Source organism: Cygnus olor, chromosome 13 (genome assembly GCF_009769625.2).
Source record: "Cygnus olor isolate bCygOlo1 chromosome 13, bCygOlo1.pri.v2, whole genome shotgun sequence".
Classification (NCBI taxonomy): Eukaryota; Metazoa; Chordata; class Aves; order Anseriformes; family Anatidae; genus Cygnus; species Cygnus olor.
The window spans coordinates 8,629,522-8,653,060 of record NC_049181.1 but is presented as its reverse complement, the minus strand read 5'-3'; the positions used below and the strand labels follow the sequence as shown (position 1 = coordinate 8,653,060).

At 48.2% G+C, this 23,539-nt stretch overlaps 1 protein-coding gene and 1 long non-coding RNA gene across 2 annotated transcripts; both read right to left on the bottom strand.

The window, feature by feature from the left end:
- Positions 1-3,291: 3,291 nt before the first annotated feature.
- Positions 3,292-12,632, bottom strand: RAP2C (RAP2C, member of RAS oncogene family). The gene is made up of 4 exons (XM_040572482.1): positions 12,492-12,632; positions 12,005-12,404; positions 9,865-10,184; positions 3,292-5,749 (listed from the first exon to the last, which is right to left on the bottom strand). The coding sequence occupies exons 2-3, from the start codon at positions 12,275-12,277 to the stop codon at positions 9,906-9,908; spliced, it is 552 nt and encodes a 183-aa protein (XP_040428416.1). The 5' UTR covers positions 12,278-12,404; positions 12,492-12,632; the 3' UTR covers positions 3,292-5,749; positions 9,865-9,905.
- Positions 12,633-16,178: 3,546 nt separating this feature from the next.
- LOC121077557 lies at positions 16,179-20,353 on the bottom strand. The gene is made up of 2 exons (XR_005824152.1): positions 18,144-20,353; positions 16,179-17,574 (listed from the first exon to the last, which is right to left on the bottom strand). It is a non-coding gene; the product is annotated as an uncharacterized LOC121077557 (long non-coding RNA).
- Between the last annotated feature and the right edge of the window lie 3,186 nt (positions 20,354-23,539).

Here is a 23,539-nt window from a genome sequence, read left to right as displayed (position 1 = left end):
TTCTTTTACAGTGGTAGGATGAATCCCAGGCTGACAATTAACGATCCTATCTGCCAGTTCCCAAAGGGACAAGTAGCCCTTAAGGAATGTTACAAACAGCAAATATGTTTTCTCTTTTCTGGGCTGACCAGATAATTTAAATCTAATGTCAAGGCAGATCTTCTAAGGACATAAAAATGGAGAAAATAGTCAGCCTAGAGGCAGAAGAAAAAAAAAAAGAAACTTGAAGAGCCAGAAATTTCCCAGAAAGCTGACTATCTGAATTACTGTGTTCACTTATTTATTTTGTCAATTGTTATTACTCTATTTCGCATAAGCATAAGAAGTCTAAATCACTTCTATCGTGGTATTACAAAAGTATGAAAGACTTCTCATAAATCTGAAAAAAAATCATTTTTATTTTTAGATCTAGCCCACTTTTTTATTTACATTCAAGAATGAAACGTCAAAATTATTCTACTATGCAATATGAAAATTATTCTACTACGCCAGTGCATCTGATTCCAGGTAAGCCTGAGCACCTCGGAGCCTTAATGCAGTCTTCACTTTATGCCCCCCAAATTAACATTTTTCTTCTAATGAAGAACTGAGGTTACCCAGTAGCCAGCAATGTCTCAGAGCCTCAAATGCCATGTAAGCTTCATCACTGAAAATATGATTTGGAGGAAGTAAGTCACTGTTAGAAAGCACATTCAAACAGAACCTGCAGAACACCAAAGAGCACAGACACATCAGAAAACAAACATAAACAGCAAATGCTTCCCTTCATTGAGTAGTTTTTGGTTCCTGCAACACAAGAGACTCTTCCCCATCAGTTTCTGCAGTTAACTCTGGACTTTTTGAAGGGACATGAGGAGAACCACAGCTTCGAGGGGTGATCTTTTAAGATTGATTCCATGCTAAATATACTGGCTCCATAAAGAAAAAAATTATCCCCCACAATCTTGTAGTTGAACTGCATCAGTGCTGCCAGCAAAGCTATTGTAAGCTCAATGCTGCCCTCAACAGAGCCAAGAAATAATTACAGGTAGGATTTGACCTTTGAATTGAAAAACACAGTTGCTGATTTACAGCTGAAAGTCCATCTTCTCTGCTCCTCACAGCTGTACTGACCAGGCAGAGCTAAAAGTGAAGCACCCTTTATTATTTCACTTTCACACTGTGCAGAGCACAGGGCCACAGCCACCTCATCCCTTGACTGAACTTGCCCGCAGCCGCATAGCTGTGCGCACACTTCCTCCAGCTGCTAAGCGAGCAGTGACTCAACCAACAAACGACTGAAGCGCCTACCAGCAAGCCGAGCTAGCAGGACTGCTGACTTTTCAGCAGAGATAACTCAAACAGGTCAATAGACACTGTTTTAGAACCCGTATCTCATTTTAATTAAGGCTAGACACTTCCACCTAGCTCAGAACTGTAATTACAGTAAAGCCTATTAGGGCAGATAACAGCTTGCTACCCGACACGAGGTGTGGCGGCCGGCTCGCACCCCACCCACTCCGGGTACCCTGTGTGTACTTCCTCCTAGGGCCGTCTCCACTGCAGGGTTCATGCGGTTGTTGGTTCACAGCCCAGTGCAGCCAGCCAGGCTGCAAGGCCAGCTCTGCCCTCGTTAGCAATTCGTTTACGTGTCACCCTGCTACATGGGAGCGGGGTGGGAGAGTCCTCTAGCCTGTGCTGTGGTTAGCCAGTGCCTTCCAAATACACTGGGGGCCATACCCGTCCTGGCCACACAGGAGAAGTGGGACACCGGGCAGCTTTCTGCATGGCACGGGCGCTTTTATAGCAGGAACTGTTCCACCAAAAATAAAGCTTTGCCTATGAAGTCCCATCTATACAGCCCTCTAAACCAGCTAGCCCAGGTTTAAAACAACACGAAGCCCTCACACCTGTTTTATGAAGGACACTACTCAACAATTGTACAGCAGTAGCTGAGTTGACTCTCAGCACCAAGACTTTTGAAATATAATGGCCTTAAACATAAATCTTCCACACTTCCTTAAAACCCCAGCCCCAATGATTCTACTGTCACCTTGAAACAAACCAGTGCTGTGAAGTCCCAGGGACTTACTGGTTGCACTTGTCGTCAGTTCCTGGCCTGAGTGAGAAGAGGAAGCAGCTTAGTTACACTGGAGTGCCATGAGAATCAGGAATATTATCACCCAACTACGCCTTTTTTAAACTGCATGAGAAAACAGACATAGACAACGAGCAATCAGCTAGTTACATCTGAATGCACATCAGCCTTTGTCAGCTAACACACTCGCTGACGCATCAGTGCTAGTCAGAGCAACACTCCTTGAGAGGAGGAGGTTAGGGGAAGCATACATTTACTCCAAGATCATTTAGAACGGGAGCCTACCTTTCCTCTCTATCATTTTCCCTTGAGATGGAAATTATTTCCCTGTCTCAGTGAGGAAGTCTGAGGAGCAGGAAGGAACAGTATGGATGCCTACCAACAAGATAAGGCTAACACTTTTTACCAGGAAGAGAAGCATTAAGTGTGCTAGGTGATTTTGCCTGCCGACACAATGCAGACAACCAAAGGTGCTGCTAAAGTAGCAAGTTTTTGTTGTTGTTGTTATTTTTTTTGAAGTTTAAAACACATTTCACATTAATACATGGCTTTAGTTACAAAAGCAATATAAAGGGTCAGTACCAAGACATTAAGTTCTGAGGAAGATGCACTTTTTGTTATAGAGTCTAGATGATTCAATCACTGACTTAGCAAATTCAAGGCTTTTACTGAGCATTTAAGATAATGGCTATCAAATAGCACTCTCAGCTGAAAGGTTGTGTAGACAAATATTCCACCTCTCTTGAGGCAGAGCTCCAAGTGTGCTTATTGGATGGTGTGGTGGAAAGATGCCAGTTCAGGGTTACTGTGAGGGAGAGTAGCTACAGGTACACCGTAAGATGACGTCAGGACCCCTACCCATTGTCACCTTTATGAACGCAGAAGCCTGTATGAAAAATAAGGACATTACAGATTTGGACAAGACAAACATGGATACTTTTGAACAAAGCCTCACCATACCAGCCTGCGAGCGGAAGCACCACTGCAGCTCTTGGACCCCATCTTCTCTATTCACCGCATGAGATAGCGCTTTATGCCATCCCAGCAGGGGTGTCTGCACGGTTTCCCTGAGCTAGAAGTTGTAATCCATGACAATTCAGGTGTAGCTACTGTGTTTGGAATAACCAGTACCTCAAAAAAAAAAAGTTACTGAATAAGAGGCTTGTTTATTCAGCCCACTTCAGAAGAAATTGAACACAGACTAGTCACCCCAGTTTGGTAATACAGGTATCTATTTTATTAAAAAAGTTACAAACAGGTGGACTGTAGGGTTGTCTTACAAAATGACAAGAATGATTTCTACTGGAAAAAACTTTTTACAAAGCATTATAGGTAATTGTTCCATTTTTGCACTTGTTATTCCAGATTTCACCTATCACTGATAAAGATACAGTACATTAGATACATGATGTTAGGTTACATTTTTATTTGCAGAGCCCTACTGCAGTGATTTGAACAACTCCTAAACAGATGCCATAGTAAAGACAATACATATTTCATTTATTATTAGCCTCTTACTCTAATAAGCAACTTCACATGCAATCTATTGAGGAAGCCTAAAATAACTTTTGGTCCCTTTTTCCCCCCCAAAGTGTGCTGAAGAAACCATCTCTCGTTTTCCCAGTCCTGTCACTCTAAGCTAGTTCAAGCTTTTTTTTTTTTCCTCTTTTTTTTTTTTTGCTGAGGTCGATGAAAATGAACACTGGCTTGATAGCTACCCATAGGAATGAACCACTGATTAATATTAACCAACTTTTCCCCCCTTAGACAAAGCAAAACTAAGATCTTTATGAATTACTTTTATTTCCTATTACTTCCTTACAACCTACAAAAAAAGTTCAACAACCACCACTTAAAAGTCTACTTTGAATACAAGGTTTGGTTTAATTCTGATATTAAAGTGCAAACCTAAATATTAGCCTCAGCCTGTTTATAAAGTTTGTACAAACAGGGGGGAAAAAAATTCAAGTAACCCCACAGGAAAAGATCAGGTGTTTTGATACCCAAGCAGAAAACCTGATATTCTCTTCTTTTCAGGATTCAAATTCAACACTGGATGTAGACTCAGAACCTTTATTTCTGCTAAACACTGTAAAGTCAGCCTGCATTATTACCAATAAAACACATTAATGTTGAGATACTGTACCGGTGATCTTTTATTGTTTCAAATGCCATCATCCACAATACATTTTGTGAGATTTAAACTGCTTAACCTCATATATCCATCACTGCTTTTACTGGAGCTTTTCTCAAAGTTATTTAGCTATTACAGGGAAAGAATGTACATTTCTAGAAGCATGTTCAAATGACTAAAGCTGGGCTCCTAAAAACCTAGAACTTTGGTGCAGTAGGTGAGCTGCAGTTATTAAACTTCTGCAAAAAAAAAAATTACACATTTTAAACCACCGCTAGAAAAAGCTCTCATGTATGCAACATGTTAATAAAACCGAACAAAAAGATTTCATCTGTTCTTTGTACATTTTCATTCTGCTCTTTATACCTGTGTTATTGTTAAAATTTTCAAGTATTCAGAGAAAATGTTGATCAGGTAAACAATATGGAAGGCAATGGCTGTTTAAAGCACGCTTGCAGTTAGTATCACTGAAACCTGGTGCTTTTCCCCTTGTTACACCAACTTGTCTCTAATATTAAACTTGCTTATTGGGAAAAAAAACTAAAAAGCAATTTGTGACAGTGCAAGAAAAACTTTAACAAATATTGCTTTAAAATATTATTCAGAAAGACAATATTAGGAACTATAAAATGTAAAGTGATCTTATTTGCATTAGATTTACATGTGCAGAGGTCTACAAGATGTCTCAATGTGCCAGGCAAAGCTGAGCTGACTCTGACTAGGCATACAGCCCATTTTGAAGGATACATTATCCCTTTTCAAAGGCATGAAGAAGCTACTTGTAAACAAGCAAGTTTAGAAACTCAGTAGGAGGAAAAGTGTGCTGCCATTTTGCAATGCTACAATTGTCATTTTTTTGATTAAATGAGTCTAAGAAACCCATGATCGCATGAAAAGAAACATCAGCCGGAGACTTTACATCCCGTTCCAAGTGATCCCTATTGTCAAATCAGAGCAGTTAACAAACAATATCACAGCTGCATTTGCCAAGAAAAGGGATACTACATCCATACAGAGGTGCCCTCAGTATCTTTTCATGACACTGTCACACGTAAACAAAAAGTCTCAAAGAATGACCAACTACATTGTAGGAGAAAACTTTGCAAATAGAAATAAGCACTGATGCGAGGTAATATACAGAAGTAACCATTTGTTTAAGGCTCAATTTATTCTCCATTAAAACTCTCTTTTAAAAGGCATTGAGTAGGTAATACTGAGTTTAAGTATTTAATAAATACAAGTTCAGAAATTGATTAAAGAAATCAATTAAAATATTAAAAATGAACTCTTGCATATTAGCCATTATATGAACTTAGAAAGCTATAAAAGGACTGATAGATAAAGAACAGATTTTAAACTTATGGTAAACATGCTAAGCATTCTGATTAAGGTGTGTGGATCCTGGAGGCCACCAACCTTACGCACTTAGATGTATGGCAATGTGCTGTAATAGAGACAGGTTTACCAAGGCTCAGCTCTGCAACCTGGGCTGAAAGTTCTCCAAAGCAGCATCTGTGCAAGTTTCCTCTGAGTTTTATCTGAAATTTAAACAAAATAACCAATGAAAGCCACATTCAATACATATTGAAAGTGAACTCAGCTTCTCCCATAGATCGAAACAACTCGTTGTCCACACTGGGCTTGAAAGCGCTGCTTTACAGTGGCATTCTTGAACTTCTTTTCATCTAATTCTGGTAACGTAAAAGGCAAGCAGGTAACAACAACCATTAACTTCATAACAGCCGCCCTAAGGGATACTAAACTGCTTCTAAAGACCTGAAACCGCTAGGAAATTTAAGTTCTCCTGTACAGTGATGTATAGACTGGGCTTTGCATTGGTGGTAAGGAGGCACTACATCACTCAGCAACATGAAGCAATGGTATTTTACACAACTTCTGGGAACAGGCAGTGATCCCAACTAATTCAGTTTCGACATCTGAGTCCTCAGCATTCAGATGCCCTAAATTACTACCAAAAAACCCTTAGCATTTATCAGACAGCTTCAGCTGGGAGAATTGTACGCTGCTTTTCTTAATCAAGCACACAAAGTTCTACCAGCTTTGACCAATAAATCTTTGTATTTCTGATAATTTGCTTGCATTTCACACGATTTATTGGCAGAGATCCTAAACAGCTCAGCAGAAGCTCAAAGTGTTGAAACCAGTCCTCCATATTCACGTGCATACATTTCATTAGTTTGATGCTTGACTTTTGAGGGAATTTTGATGAGTCTACTGAGAAATTACTTCAAGTATAGAGAAGTCAGGACTCTACTTTTCCTACAATACTGTTTCTTTTCAACTCTTGACTTGTACCTATCTGGCCTTACTTGCCCATGACATTCCTATACTATTCTCTATTCTCTTCTGCAAGCAGGCAGGAAGGGGTGGGAGGTAGTAGACTAGTAGGATAAATTTGCCTGTGTTGCACAGCCACACAAACCAGAAGCCAGCATACTTTCGGTTTTCTCCCTAGAGAGAACTATTCCTTCACCACTTGCTAATTTCAGTTACTCATGAATGGAAGGGGCAGAAATCATTAATCAGGATCAATCTTTCACCCTAATATCAAATGTTCTCCATCTGCTCAGTACCTCTTACAGAATACCTTTAACACCAACGCTGGAACAGGTACTGTATTTTAAATATGATGCAAAATAAAAAGACACTATCATACTGAAAATTCGAGAAATGCTGAGCAAGCAACAGAGGGCAGCTACTGGGAATCTCACATCTCTGAATGCAACAACGAGATGACAGAAGACCACTGCAGAAGCAGGAAAGGGAAGGAGGGGGAAACAGGATGCAAGAACAACACGCATTTTAAAAGGAACTATGGGTTATTCTGATTATGTAGTTACGTTCCATCCTCCCTTTCACCGGAAGGACTGAAACAGCAATCTAAGCTCAAAAATACCTACTCAAAAAAGAACCTACACAACATCCTACTTCACATACAGATTGAGGTACCCGTACTAAAAAGAAGTGATAACTGCTAGTTAAAACCGATACTGAAACAGCCTTAGACGAGTCTAGGCCCAGCACACACCCCTCCTCCTCCACACCCACTAGTTTCTCCACCAGAACTGTAGAAAAACTGTTTGTATATACCTCATCCTGAGGTGACTTACTGGTTCAGACCAAAGACTGCCCCTAGACAGACAGGTTGCAGAATTCAGATGTGATGATGTTGGGACAGAGCTACCGTTCAAGCCTGTTTCTTACACACAGGTTTTTAGACAGCTGTTTTCACTATACCTAGGAGGGGTCACTGCTACAGCAGATGTTTGAGAAGCAGCAATTGTCCCTTGGATCACAGATAAGAAGAACACTTATCCCTGCAGAGAAGATTACAGCTATCAGAAGACACCATCAGCAGCTCTCCTACACTAGAGCACATTAGACAGATATTACCAGGCAGCAAAGGCTTATCATAAAGTTAATGAGATCCTACACCTACTCAAAGAACAAGGACAGAGTGGGAGCCAGGAAGAAGAAAATATCCCAAAAGCGTGAAGCTGAAGCAAGGTATTGGGCAGAAGCAGCGTTTCCTGGAACCATGGAAGTATTTCGCTTCTAGAGGTTTTGTGTGACATGAGCAAAGCAGAATGAAGAAGAAATCCATATACCAGAAGCTTAGTATCCTCTATCTCAAGAGATCACAGACATAAAAATACAGATGTTTCTTGCAAAGCAAGAGCATGCTCTGCTTTGGAAGCTCATCAAATCTAGGCATAACTTAGAAGGACTCAAAGGAGTAACACATTGCTCCGTTCCCCCTTAATTTCAACTTGAAGATTAAACTTGGTATTTAATGTTAAGTCCAGAACTGGTCTGGTTACATGGAAGCTTCCCTTAGCAGTAATCAACTCTGGAAGTATAAATTCCACGGATAAATGACCTGATTTTGTCAGAGTTGAAAATCGCAACCCGCACAAAACAAACCACTAGTAACCCAAAAAATTGCCAGAACTTCTAGCGCGATACCTTAAGTTCAGATGCTCTGATTTGTGAATCTGCCTTAGAACTCGCTGAAACCACATTACCGTAGGTGGTCCAAGATATTAACCCCGTACCACTTTATTTGTACTTTGCTCTCCTCCAATACAAGCAGTTTGCTCGCCTTTCAGCAAGAAAGCCTTGAACCTGTCCACACCTCTTACATGCTGACAGCAGTCTTTCCTTATTTCACAGAATTAGAGATAAAAATATTGTCTATTATCTTCAGCATGACAGTACCAGGGTCATGAGTACCTAAAATTTTATATTCACAAAGCACTTGATAACAATCTCAGAGACAAGCTCTGAGACTTCACTCTCTGACCTCACACTCCAGATTAAAGAGGATACATAGTCCAAAGCTTCCAGTAATAACCTATTTTCGCTCTTGTCACTCAGACACAAAAAGCTCCTTTGACTCGAGTTACTACCACGGCAGTCAGAGCCTAAGCTTTAATCAGTGTAGCTGTCAAGACAAGCGGTTCTTTCCCCTGAATTTTCATGTCCTCCCTCATCCCTGCACTTGCCCTTATAGATTACATCAAGTTGTTTGCCGAGACAGATCCAACAGACAACTGCAGGTCTAACGGACCACCTGGCTGCACTGAGAGCCCACGCAAAAAGCGTGCCGATGATGTAGAGGAGCCCCTTGCAGCAGCACGGGTTCAAGCTGATGGTGAAACTGCACCTGCAACGACTACAAGGAATACAGAGCAAGGGTAACAGTACCACCTCGCACAGGCATGCCAGCGCTGCAGCTCGCACGGGAGGAGCTGATCCATTTACACAGTCACGTGAGAGGCAAGGAATGGCACAGAAAGATGACCACGCATGTGAAGGGCCAAGAGCAGCTATCCTTGCAGAAGAATCGAAGCAATACCCAAGACTAGCGAAGCTTTACTTCAGGGTCCCCTCTGAACACTGCACTCTTGCAACACCTTTTATGAGTCACTGGGAAAGGAAAGAGTCCTGCATTGGGAAGCCATTATCACGTGTTCTCTGCTCTGGAGTTTTTAGATGAAGAGCACTTTGCACATGTCCTTGACTACTACGTGTGGGCTTCAAGCCACTCCTTACAGCCCGGGGTAGTTTTCTTTTAAACTTAGTCTGCTGATAAGGCAGAAGTGTACTCTAAGTACACTCAGTTTCTGTACCACAGTTTTTGTTTTGTTTTGTTTTTAAACCCACTCCCTTTAAAAAAAAAAAAAAGTCTTCTCAGAATAATTAGTGGAAAACTTGATCACAATACTCCTGTATAGGTCCAAAGTAATTCACATTAACTTGCAAATACTTCAGTATAGCAAGTGGAACCAACGAAGAATCCCACTGCAACAGCACAAAACATTATTAAGGACACAGTAATGTCAAATACAGCAGTGACAGTCAAAATAGGTGAGGATGAGATCATACACTTTGTCTCGCTGCAGAATTGCTGCAAGTAAAGGCAGTGTTCCCTGACTAACCCTAATGCAGTAATGCAAGACGTCCATTGACTCAAGTACTTATGTGCCACTGAATCCACAAGCTTCCGTCTCTTCCAGAGGAAAGCTACCTCCAAGTTAGGCTACTTAATTTCAGACTCCTTGTCACATTTTATCTGCTTACTTCAACAGCATGCTCATGCACCTCAATTAGTTATGACTGTTCAACCAACCTGCTCTGTATGGCCATGACTGAGGTTTTTCTTAATTTCTCTCACTGGACGATGCAAGTTGTACAACACTGATCTTGTTTTTCAGGCAGGGAGGCATAGTTCATTTGCCTGACGATCTCAGCAAACAGTTCATCCACCATTGTTTTGCTCTTGGCTGACGTCTCCATGAAGGGACAGCCCCACTCCTGAGCCAGAGCTCTGCCTTCTGCAGACAAGACCTCCCTCTCCGACTCCAGATCCACTTTATTTCCCACTAGGATCAGAGGAACTTTCTCGTATCTCTTCACCCGGACAATCTGGTCCCTCATTGGCTTGATGTCCTGATCAAACAATCCAAGCGGTTAGTACGTGCAAGCAATCATATGAAATTGCCATATAAACACTACAAAAGCACATTTTAATCAACCCTCACACGCTACTGAAAATTGAAAATATTCCAGGAGGTTTATTAAATTCATATCCACGTGGATCTAGAAATCAGAGACAGTTCATTACCCACTTTTAGTAAGCTATACGCATGTATATAAAGTAAGAATTACATTGTATAAAATGAACACACATTATACATAAACAGAAAACTACTACTGCACTCAGAGAGATTTTTGGTTCAGCCAGAGGAAGACACAGTACAGCTGTTTTGAAAAAGTTGATTATCAGTTTTCTGAAAAATTTGTCTCAAGTCTAATGACAGCAAACCTGTAACATCAGCAACATCATACCCTTACACAATCGTTTAGGAAACCTGTATTGAGTTTACAGCTTGAGAAAGTTTGTACTTTAAATAGAGACTTCTCACTTCTGGAATGCTTAAAATAATTCATTGTGAACACATTTAATCACATGTAAGCAACCAAATTAGATGCTGTAAGAATACTGTATTACCTAGAGATGCATTTATTCAAGCCCGAGCTAACATTAGGAGTTTACATTTGAAAGTCTGAGTCAGCCTCCTCTGCCCCCTGCATGTTTTGTGTTACTATCAGTGTCACTAAGTTCTACAAATTCTGGCATAGTTCTGAGACAAAGCAATTAAGCTTTGAAGTTACTACTGTGGAAAAGAACCATAGAGAGTGGTTTACGCCTACAGGTTTGGAGTAAACATGCTATAGACAGACAAGAATAACTAAATATTAACAGAGTGGATTACTAACTGTACGCCCGTTCCTTAAATAAGGAGGTCTCATTGGTCCCAAAAATGTGTGAAAACGAGAGGAGAAGCATGCTAATGTCATTGCTGTTGCTTTCTAAAGAATGTCTTCAGCTTGCACTTGAGCTGCATCAAGGTCTCTGCTAAGATAAAGTTTAGCCTTCAGCAGAAGCAAACATTCTGCTTCAGTGGGGGTGTGCAAGGTTCTGCCAAGCAGCTGGAATACACCCAACTCAGAAACTGAAGCCAACGCAGTAGTTGCAAATCCCTGCGCTGCATGCAGTGCTGCTAAATCCATGTGTTCCCCTCAAATAAAGCCTCATTTCGAGAGGCAGCTTAGACCGGTTACCGGCCAAAACATTTCAATTTTTTCAAGAGTTTTAACAGTAGAAATGAAATCCAGACCCACAGATTATCACATATGGCTTGCTTCTCTTCTTCAGTACACCACCTACGCTGTGAAAGCATCGAGCTTATGCTGGACAGGAATATGTTTGGGGGGGAGGGGGCGGAAAATAACAGCTTATTTAACAAGTCGTAACTGAAGAACAATAATTCTCTCTTCAAAAGCAACTGAAGACAGATGCCTTTCAAGAAGGGGGGAAAAAAAAAAGGGCGGAAGTCTCGATTTTAATACCGAGTGGTTTCTTCATAGAAGGGGATTGCCAAAACATTTCTATTAGGGAAGTAGGAGCAGGTCATTGTTCTCCAGCACTGCGTGGGATTTAACAATGGTGGCACCCCGATAAGTACCTGCAAGGCAAGCAGTTTTCCATCGGGAAGCAGGGCTCCTAAAGGCACTTTCAAGGGGGGGGGGGGGGGGTGTTACATTTTAACTCGCTGCCTGTTGGAGGAAGGCTGTGGACACGGACGGCCAACCCAAAAACTTCCTCCTCGGCCCCGCGCCTTCAGCAGGGCCGGGCTGCGTGGGGCCGGCCGCCTCCTCTCCCCTTCCCTTCCCTCGCCTTCCCTCCCCGGGCCCGGCGAGGTTACCTGGAAGGACTGCTGATTGACCAGGCTGTAGACGAGGATGAAGCCCTGCCCGTTCTTGATGTAGAGGTCGCGCATGGAGGCGAACTGCTCGGTGCCCGCCGTGTCCAGGATCTCCAGCACCGAGGGGGACGAGTCCACCTCGATCTCCTTGCGGTAGAAGTCCTCGATGGTGGGGTCGTACTTCTCGATGAAGGTCCCGGTGACGAACTGCACCGTCAGGGCGGACTTCCCCACCCCCCCGCTGCCCAGCACCACCACCTTGTACTCCCGCATCGGGCCCCGCAGCCGCTCAGCCGCTCCCCCCCGCCGGGCCCGGGCCTAGGGCAGGCGGCAGCGCGGCCCTCGCATAGCCCCGGCCCGCCTGCGGAGAAGGGCGAGGCCCCGCTGCTCCCGCGACGGCCTGCAGGGGAGACACAGCCGTTAGGGGCCGCCCGGCTCGGCCCGGCCCGGCCCGGCCCCGCCGCCGCCGCCCCGCTCCGCTCCTTACCGCCGCGCCTCGCCTCACTCCATCGCGCCGCGGGACCCGCCCGGCAGCGGCCGCCCCGCCCGGAAGGGTTACGCTGCGGCACCCGCGGCGCGCCCCTCCCCGGCTCGCTTCCGCCGCGGGGGAAGGGGTTGCGTGTGGCACCGCGCCGCCGCCCCGCCCTGTGCGAGGGGCCCGCCCTAAAATGGCGGCTGCCGCCCGGCCCGCCCCGGAGCGGGACCCGGTCCCTCACGGGGGGCGATCGCGGGCCTTGCGCCGGGGCTCGCGCAGCCCCGGGGGCCGTGGGAGATCGTTGCCGGGCTGGGGGCTCCGTCCTGGAGCTGCACCCCCCCCCCCCCCCGGAGGGAAAACCAAGGGGGGTGGGGAGGGGAGGCAGCGCCGTGCGCTTTTCGGCTTGGGCGCGCGGGTCTGTGCGGTAATAAAATAAAACCTGTGAGAAAATAAACGCCCTCCTCGTTTCTTTACGCTTTATCCGAGTCCTTCCCCGCGGCGCAGCCCGTGGGGGAGCCGGGCAGGCCGCTGGGTGCCGGGCCGGCAGCCGGCGCCAGGTGTCGGTAGGGGACGTGATTTGAGTCACTCTTTATTACACCTAAGTAATAACTCCTCTCCTTCCTCTGCCGCTGCCTCCGACGTCGTTTTGTCAGGTGAATTGCTGGCGCGAGGTAGATGTGCAAGGATGGGAGATACTCATGTGGCTGGTGAATCAGCTCGAAACTGTAAAAAGGTGAACATTAAAACCGTCTGCCCCCTGCCTCTGCTCCATTATAAATCATGAGCCGGTGCAAACTACCTGATGCATTCAAGGTGCTCGGGATAAAGAGGAGAAAGGTACCCTCAGCGTCTGAGGAGCTTCTGCCTGATTTTAACCGTGACACAGTCAGCAATGGTGACAAACGGGGGGGGGGGGGGGGGGGAAGAAAAGGGGAAAAGGGGAAAGGAAGGATGAGGGTTACAATAATAAGATTACACGGTCACTTAGGTCCATTGTGTGCACGTCTTTGTGGTGCTGCTGGTCCTCTATGTGTGGGATGGGTGGAGGAATGACTAAGGAAGAGGGACTGGGGCAAAGAGCACAACGGTGGGGCAAGCCAAAGAAAAAACCCTTATGTCTCAAGATGATTCGACTTAACCAGCAGCGCCTTGCTTGTGGGCAGAGTGGGCAGCCCAAGGGGGTGGTGTGGGATTGGGAGCTTGGATTTTTCCTCCAGGTCCTTGGTGTATAATTGATATCAGTTTGGAGTTCCTGGGATGTATGTTCCAGCATACAGCACTCAATACTTTCCCCTACATAGCTTACGTCTGAAAAAAAAGGTAGAGCTCAAAGCGCACACGATTGCTCACTATCCTTAAAGCAAGTAATTCCTTCATCAGTTCACTGGGTTATCTCACTGGGCTGTATGCTACCACGCACTGGAGCCACGAAAATTGCTGGTGATGTAAAGGCTTTGAAGCTCCAGATGGGAATAGCTGCTGCCCCCGTAAATGGCCAAGCCCTGCGTGAGCCACGCGGCCACCTCCAGCCAGTGATGCCTTTCTGCTGCTCCCTCACTGGCGCTGTCTCGCCATACCCGTGAGGTGCAGCACTTCCTGGGTCAAAGACCTGATTTAATCTCTGCTGCTGTACTTTCCCCAGCTCCTGCCAAGGAGAAAAACGCAAGGCTCGGCTCCTGGGAGGGCTTGTGCTCCCTCAGCAAAAGAAACCTCCCAAATGAGCATCTGGGCAGGATTTGATTCCTGCCCGAGCTGCTCTGTGCTGTTGATGGACTCAGCTGCTCTGTGCCATGCCCGCAGCCAGCAACAATAAAGCAGGCTCTTATTAAATTAACCTGCTAAGACACAGATCCTGCAGGGATGTTCGGGGAATGGACAGATGGCACAAGCAAGGGCCAGAAATAATTGCAATCCCCATCTCACGAACGTGAGAGACAGCTCCTGCACAGTGCCGTGTCCTGCAGTGAGGTAGGTATGGACGGAGGGCAGCATCCTGCCCTGCCCTGAAGTTCAGAGAGCAGCATCCCGGCCTCTGGAAGGAGGGATAGTGCCTGGAGCATCTTTCCTGGAGGGGATACTGCAGCATCCTCCTCACCAGACAAAGCACGAACGCTGCCTGGCTGCTGCTGGTGCCTCTTGCAGGCTGTAATTACTGCCCGGCCGGCTGCTGTGACTCACTGCCGCTGCCCAAGCTCTGCACCAGGCTCTGCCAGCAGGCATACAGCAGGCAGCTGAGTGAAGGCAGCAGGGCGGACACCAAGATTTCACCTGTTACCCTCTAGCTGAGCACATAATTTGCATGAATACACACAAAAACAGCTTAAGACCCTGTGTCATTTTTTTTTCACCTCTTTCAGCGTTTTTTTGCTAATCCACTTGTGCCTTATGGTGTTCATGCAGTGCAGGGACAGGACCCTCGGGGCCAGAGGGCTGTCGAGGTGTTGGGTTTGATTTCATATACGGCTTTTTCAAGGTGTTCCCTTTGTACTGATCACATAACCATAAAGATGGCTTTCTATTTCAGCTCCTTCGGAGTACAGTGAGACATGTCTTGGGGGCTGGACGTGTTCACCTGGCCGAGACTCCTAATCCTGGGCCGTTACAGTCAGTATTACCTGCAGAGATACTTTCTTCTTTGCCAGCTTCTCCTGCCAACGTAGAGATGACTAGAAGCAAATTCTGAGGACTTTTCTCTGAAATTTCGTATTTCTGCCATGCAGCTTTCAGCCATTATTTTAGTAGCACCAAAAGGCATGCTGGCAAGTAAAAAAAGTTATGGATTTCTTTTTCCAAAGCAATTACTGATTTTGGGGATGCACTGAATTACAGTTGATACAAGGAGGTGACCATGATTTCTGGGCAGGAGAAGCATCGCTCTCTGTTTCCCAGGCATGGTACCAGACCACAAGCAGTTTAGAAAAGCTCGGCCCAGGCATTAGTCATTGCTTCAACTTGAGGTTGAAGCTGGCTCCTGGGGGCAGCCATGGACACAGCCCCGCTCCTCCTGCTGCTGCCGCCCTGGCCAGGTCTAGGGGAACCCCAAGGACAACACAGCTGCAGGGCTGTCCCCAGCAATGGGCTTCATTGCTCTTTCTGGTTTTCAACACGTGCTCATCCCCAGCCCTGCGCCCAGCCACAGAGATCTGCTGTCTCCTTATAGCCTCTCATGGTCCACGCCGAAATAATCCACACCGCTCGCCTTCCCCATCCCGCGCACCGTGCGATGCCCGCATGGCACGCTCTCCCCAGGCACCAGCTTCCTCTGGTTCCTGCAAAGCTGAGGGGCCAGGGATGGCCTCAAACTTTACCTTGGCAAATCACCAATGTGTGTGACAGCCTCCCTCTGTACAAATACATAGAAAGGTTTCCAGACAATGCTGTCCTGGAGTGAAGCTGAAAATATGTCTCTTTAAGTCTCAAAAGCCAGAAGGCAGCAGTGAACAAATAAACCAAACATGTTGTTTTAAACCTGAACTGAAAAGAAAGGTGGGGAAAGCTTAATATACCATCAGGATGTATTTAGGATTTGTGGAAATAAAGCAATTTTAAACTGACACCAAACAGAAGAGTTCTTTTAAAATTCCATGGATTTTTTTTTTTTTTTAGATCATATTCCTGCGGCACTTACAATTCAAATGCTACAGAAACGTGCGAACTTGCGCATGAAATGGAATAAAAGACTCAAGCAGCTAACAGTTAGAGTGAAACTCTCTGCTTTATTCCCATTGAAGGGAGAGATAAAATGTAAAATTCAACCCAAATGGGGTTTTGTGAAAAAACGTTAATATTATGTTGATCTTCATTGGCAAAAACATTTGTATATTCTTTATAATAATTGCACTTGACAGTTTCCTTGTAGCAAGGTGACAAGCACTACCCCTAGATGCTGATTCCTCCATGCAGACTCCGTTAACACGTGCTGGGTGCAAGGCTGTGCTCCTGTGCAGCGCACGCTGACCAAGGCTCTTAAGATCTCTGTGCAGCCCCGGGTGGGAGATGTGGCCAGGGCTGGCTCTAGGTCTGAGGAAAGCTGTGCAGCGTGCCCCATCCCTGTGCACTCTCCTTCACACCCATCACTTTTTTCCTGTGGCAGCTGAGGGTGCGCACACACGGCAAAGCTGGAGGAGAACTCGTGTGCGTGTCCCCAGGTCACCGCGCTGCATGCAGCTGTCGCTGGAGGGAGGAGGCAGGTACCGGGCCGAGATGCTTCTGCAGAAGATCAACCTGAGGCCAGAGGAAAAGACTTCCCAGACAAGTGTAATGGCAGAGCTGTGAGTAGTGTCCAGACAGCCAGAGATTCTCCCCAGACTGCATTTGTGAAAGCTAACAAAGCTGTCTGCGAAGCGAGAACACAGCAATCTCATTAGGAGACACTTTATCAGCTTTCCTGGCAAGGGAGGACGATGGCGCCGAGCTGCGCCTCCTCCTTGCCAGAACCTGTCAGCTCCCCTGGAAACAGCACCTGGCTGCTTGGAGGCAATCCAGGTGACGGCGAGAAGCTCCGTGGCACCCCCGAAAGCTACGGCCTGGAGAACACGTGGCGTCCGGCACCAGGGGAGCTGGAGCAGCACAACTCAGAGCCCCACTGCTCCGGGAGCCCGGCGCAGGAGCCGAGGACTTGAAGCACTTGGATGGGGAAACTCCTTGAGGCCTCACTGGAGCATTCAAATTGGACAGGGTTGCAAAGCAGTTACTTTCTTGACTTGAAAAACAGAGCTAATATTTGCCAGTCAGGAACAGGAGCAGCAGGGGCCGTCAGCAGGCTGAATGGGGCTCTCCGCGCTGCTGAGGACTCACCAGGTCTCTGCAGTAGTTGCCCGCAGCCGTTAGTGTTCTGTTCTGCAGTTTATGAACTTGCTTGAGTTCATTTTGTGGACAAAAGCTAGCAATCCAAACCCCAGCTGTCTCCCTGCCCTCAGCAGTGAAGGGCTGCTGGCTCTTCCAGTTTTGCAGAGCAGCGCTTCGACGTTTCAAAGAATTTCCTAATTCGCTCAGTCTGGAGAGGATCAAACCGCGGGCTGATGAAAGTGAGCGTGGCTCCGGCAGGGCCAGCACTCCCTCCCGGCCTTCAGTGCAGCCAGCTGCCTCACCGGCCCTGCAGATGGACAAAGAGACAGAGCCCTGCACAAAAAAAGCTGCAGCCAAGGGCCCACGGGCACCTCAGTATCAGCAGGCGCTGGGCGAGCCCAGCTGCCCCAGCAGCAGGGGGAGGATGCTCTCGCCTCTGCCTTGTACCGCAGTGGACCCGGAGGCCGGTGCAAATATTAAACCTTTGTCCCTGTCCCTGCCTGAGCTGAGCCCTGCTCCCGCCCCAGCCCATCCGCAATTCCCTTGTCCCTGTGGTGGAGGACAGGGGACGCATCTGCCAGCCCGGCTCAGTGGCCCAGGAAGTTGGGGGATGCGGATTTGGGATGCTGGGGGGAGAGTGCTGAGGCTCATCTGTGGTCTCATCCTCATCCATGGGCTGGCAGCTCTCCTTGATCTGGTGCAACTGCCTCATCCCCAGGGCTTTTCTCATCTCCTGATTCTCACTTTTCTATTTTTTTCCCCAATAAGTAATCCCATGCCAAATTCTTCCTCATCCTCTTAAAATTCTGCAAGTCTCTTACTTTTTTCTTCCCCACTGTGAAGTGTTTCGAATCCCTCTGCATTTAGACTTCATACCTTGCACCACCACTATGTTCTGATCATTTAAACATGAGCTCTTTGCATATTATGCCTGCTTGACACAAATTCTTGCATGTTGCCTAGAAAGAAAATTATCCTCCATTATCCAGTGCTTTACAATGAATAGGAATGGACATCGCACCAAGAAGAGCGGCAGCAGCTCAGTTAAGGATTAGAGGTGGATAAAAGGCAATTAGCAGCCTTTTAAGTTCTGTTTCAGTATCTGCTGACGCCTTGTGGCCCGGCTTGTGCAGCCCAGCTGATGCTGATGGTCTCTGGGATGGGGTGAAGGGAATTTGTCCCTGCATGCCCCATAGGTTAGTTCCATCCCCTTGGAGTTTGGGGAAGTTTGGGGAGAGAATGTGCTGGGGCTGGTCCAGACACAGGTGCCACGAGCACTGGATCTGCGAGGATCCGTCTCACCTTGGATTTCCTTGCTTGGTGCTGCAGGGCTGGATGGGAAGCACACACTTGTGCCAGGCTCGCCCAGGGGACGTTGCTCAAACGACAGCCACAATTTGTCTCCTGACTTCTTCGTGAAAACCACAGCCGTGTGCATACCCAAAATGGGAGTCTGGAGGATTCTCCCGCTCCTGCCAGCGCACCCCAGCTGGCCCAGCCACTTGCAGGCCAGGGGACACACACGGTCCCATCCTTGCCCAGCTGTTCATCAGCAGCAGGCAGAGCTGTGGCGGTTCCAGGCACCTGCGGGCGGGGACACTGGGGTACCGCTGTGTCCCCGTGCTGCCACCCCAGCCCCAGGTCAGCACTGCCAGAAACCTCACAGCAGGACCAGGCAGGAAGGATGCTCCCTCGTTTTGTGTCCTGGGAAAGACATAGGTCAGTAATGCCGCAAACAGGACAACCCCTGCCTGATAGCTCCAGCGCAGAGGCTGGGAGGGGCAGGGAAGGAGGGCAGCAGCGTGGGCTGGAGCATCCCTACTCTCTCTGCTCCTGCCCTGCAGCCCTGTGCCAGGACCAGGCTGGCTGGCGGTGGGCGTCCGTGACTCGTTATCCCTGCTCGCATCCTGATGAAACATTTATTGCCAGCAGGACCGGCCTCCTGCCAGCCCAGCAGCCTCACGGGAGCGAGGCAGGGAAGAGGGCTGGCTCTGCCAGGGCCAGGCGTGGCTGGTGAGGAGCCCTCCAGCAGCGCCAGCACCCTCCCCTCCTGCAGCACCCGTCATGCCCCAGCCACCGGGCTGGCAGTGCCGGGGCCATGGCAACAAATGCCTTTAAAACGGTCTTTATTAAGTGAGAAATCTGACTCCGCTTCCTGTGCCAAGTCCTAATACAGTGCAGACCTACATACAGCACTAATGCAAAAGCTTAAAGGATTTCCCATAATTGAGCAAAGCTGGCAGAGGGGTGAGAGCCTGGGAGGGGGAACTGCAGCCCACCTCCCCACCCAGCACGGGCCACGCTCTGCCTGTCCCTGCTGGTCCAAATCCAGCCACAGCCCCACCCTCAGACTAGGAATTAAAAAGACTTCCAAGGCCTCATCCTGCCCAGTCCCAAGCCTCAGGCTCCCACTGTCACCCTGCGTCAGGGGCAGTGCCTGGTACATCCCAGCTGTCCCTCTGGCTCCCTGAACTGAGGGGTCAGATCTGCTCTAAAACTCTGGCTGGGCTCCCCAACACCTGCCCCGCGCCTGCCCTAGCACAGCATTTCACCCCCAGGGCTCCACAGAGCCCAGCGGCGTCTGCAGGGCAGTGTCCCCACCGGGAGGGACAGCCCAAGGCATGGCCAGGTGGGTGCTGCCTCCTCTTGTTCGGCTCAGCAGGGCTGCAGTGAGGGACGCAGAGTAACGCGCCCAGGGCCAGCGAGGACAACTGCTTTATGAGGGGTCACCCCCTGCAATTAGCTGCCCTGCTCTAGGCAGTGCTGGGCCCTTAAATTCCTCGCTCCAGGCTTTAGCATAAGCCAGGCGACCCCGTTTGAACGATGCAATCAATTAAATACAGCAGCCTCTGTAGCTGCGTGGAGCGGGAGTGCCCTTTGCAGCCGGGATGTGCTAACATGGCGTGGGCAGACCTGTGCCAAGGCTCCTGGGCACGAGCCCCAGGTCCCACGTCTGTCATCCCTTGGCCCCTCCAAGTCCCCCAGACTGCCCCACTGAGATCTGAGGGGAGCTGTGCCCCTTTAGCATTTGGCACAGAGGGCAGGGGATTATTTCAGCCCGAGGTCACCAAATTCAAAGACGTTTCCTAGCAAATTGAGGGAAGAAAGATTTAAAAAAAAAAAAAAAAAAATGACAGGGTGAGGCCTGGGGCTAGCATGGCAGTGGCACATCCCCTGCCACAGAGCACACCCCTGAGCCCTGGGAAGGGTCCCATTGCCGCTTCCCCTGCTCCAGTGGGGGACAAACACCGAGCCCAGCGCGGGGCTCACTGGGGCGCTGGAGTGGCACGGTCTGGGCCTCTCGTGCCGTAACCTGCCTGGCAGTTCAGCAGTGCCCTTGAGCGCCGGCGGTGCGTCACACATCTCCTCACACGTCTCCTCACCACCACGTCCCTCTGGCAGGGTCGCGCTGCAGGGACAGAAGGACGGCGGCTGCCGTTCCGGCCTGGGTTTCTGCAGTGGAAGTCAAACAGTATTTTTCTTTGACAGGCATTTTCCAGAAGCCTTGCAGAGTAGCTGTGAGTACTGTTACTATGGGACACACACAGGCATGCACCCCAAAACACCCCTCTGCACCTTTTGCCAGGAGCCGCTCACAAGCCAGGGCCCTTCCAGACAGCAGCCACACTGCAGGTGTGGGGGCAGAAATGGGGCTGTCAGCGGGGACACAGTGCACGCTGGAGAGCCCACACTGTCTGGAGCCGCTGCTTGTGCACAGAAGCTGCAGCAGAAACCACACCACTGAGATCAGCTGAATTATGGTGGCAGAGCGTTAAAGCAGAAGCTACATCGATTATAAACACAGGCTTTGAGAACGTGATGGCTACAGAGGGGAGGAAGGCAGCAGCAGCTCCTTTGGGATGGTGCAGATAACATTTACAAGCAAATAATTTGCATGCGCTGCGGAGGGAAGCAGAAATACCTCTGTGTGACCCAGGTGCAGCTCCAAAGAAATCCACGGTGCAGCATCATACCGCAGCCTCCTGCCTGGCTGTGTTGCTCCTTGCTGTGGCAGCTGCCGCACACGTCCCATCGCCCTGGGCTGGATTTACACCTCCAGATCCAAGGCAAGGACAGCAGGAACAGCGGGGACAGGACAGCGCGCTGCTGCTGCTGCACTGACTGGCAGAAACACCCTGAAAAAGGCAAAATGGGGAGGAAAGGGCAAAGGCATTTACAGCAAAGGTCTTGTAGCCCAGCCAAGCCAAACCTGGAGGAGCATCTGCTCCTCCAAGCCCATCTGCATGGCCTTTGGGCTGCGGTTTTTCTCCTTCACACAGGTCCCTCTGCCCACAGAGGCCGCAGGAACTTTCTGGGCCCTTCACAGGTGTTGCTTTTTGGGGAAATGTACTTGAGGGAGGGACCCACCTTGGCTGAAAAGGGCTAATTGGTGCATTGACAGCAATCACAGTTATCGTACAAGCAAGAACACACGGGCTGTTCCCTGGGACACAGCTTGCTCTGAGCATGCTCCCTCCTCCAGGAAGGGTTAACTGGCTGCTTTTGTTGGCGAAAATATTTTAAATCCACAACTCACGGGGGATTAGCCAAACACGTCTTTCTCCATCCTCCTTTTCCTCATAATAAATAGATCAAAGTGATCTATTTATCCAGCACTAAGTCCAGACTGGGTAAAAACTGTCTGGCTTTGGACCACAGAGGCCCATCTTAATATGGAGCAAGCTTTGAAAAATAGATATTTTCCCTGGGTTTCCTGCTGAAGTTTCAATAGCCAAAGAGCTAAATGGAGATTTTTATTAAACTTGGCTTTCCTGCACAAACATGCCCCAGCAGACAGGAAGATAGATAGGCCGGGTGCTGCAATATTTCCAGATGACACTTGCCATAAATACGGCATCATGTATGGTGTGCTCAGGTTCTTTAATCCAACCTCATCTATAAAGCACTAGTCCTGGCTCAAGACAAGTAATTGCACCTGAGCAGTCAGGAGTGCTTGGCTTGCCGGCAAAAAAACGCTGGCAGCTCTCTTCTTCTGGCCTCATTTTCCCTCATGCCCAACCTCAATCTCAGCACGGTCGTACCCGAGCTGGCAGGGGTGGACTGGCTGCCTTGGGCTCGTGTCAGCTGAGAGGTGGATTCTGCCTCTCCTGAGCAGGCTTCAGCTTTGCAGCAGAGTGGCTCCATCCTGCAGGGCTGGGAGCCTGCCTGCAGCCCAGCGCTGCCCGCAGCCACCCACGGCACTGCCAGCCCAGCAAAACCCTGCCTGCTGCTGCTGGTCAAAAGATGAGCTCGGTATGAACTCATTTAAGAGCCGTGGCTGCATCACCCTCTCTGATACACAGGGCCATAAAATTAAACCCATCAACGTTTCTCAGCTCCAAAGCTTTGGGTTTCTCCAACTGACCCACAGCACAGCGTTAGAAGCAGGGAAAGTGAAGCAGAGGAAAGCTGGTAATGAAAACTGAGTAACCATTCAGGAATGGTCCCACACCATTAGTGGAACACCAAAGCACCCATTGCTTAGAAAAGTTTCAGTTTCCCCTGTTCTTTTTTTTGTTTCAGAAAAAAATACAGACATTTAATTACGCCATCAGACTAGGCAGGAGTCATTTATAGAAAAAAAAAATCTAAGTGGCCTTGACACATAAATAGAGTCAATTAACCTGCAAGGAGAAGACAGGGAAACAGGCTGATGAAAAAGAAACAGTTATATAATTTTGTCCTAGACTTGGTCTGTCTTTTCTCAAAGTCAACAGTGTGTCCTACAAAAGCCAATGGGGAACAGCAGTGCGTGCCTGGGAGCATTGCTCCTGCTTCTGCTCACCACCAGGCAGCTCTAGTAGACCAGGAGCCTGACATATTTATTTTAAAACTCCTATTTTTCCCTGGTATCAGATTCTTGAACACATTTGGGAACCAAGATCCTTACTATCCACGCGGCTTGCACCAAGATGTGAAATGCAGAACAGTTCACCTGGTCTCCCACCCTGTTTTTCTGGGCTATGAGGCAGGACTCCAGGTCAGATGCCATCCCTGGCTGGGCATGCACACATATATGCTGCCCAGGAGCTGCAAAGAACCTGCCTCGGATCTAGTTAAATCAACCAAGGAACCTGTAGCAAAAATGGCCAACAACGCCCATGCCCATGCTGCAGTCCCCTTCCTCGTGTTGGCATTAAACACCTCCTGTTGCACAGGTCTTGACCCGCTTGTCGTCTTGCATCACCTGTGTTGCAGCAGCCTGGGTGCCAAGGCCAAAATACGACTCAAGACTTCAACAAAGATGAGAGCTTTCCACATCTCCAGGGGCT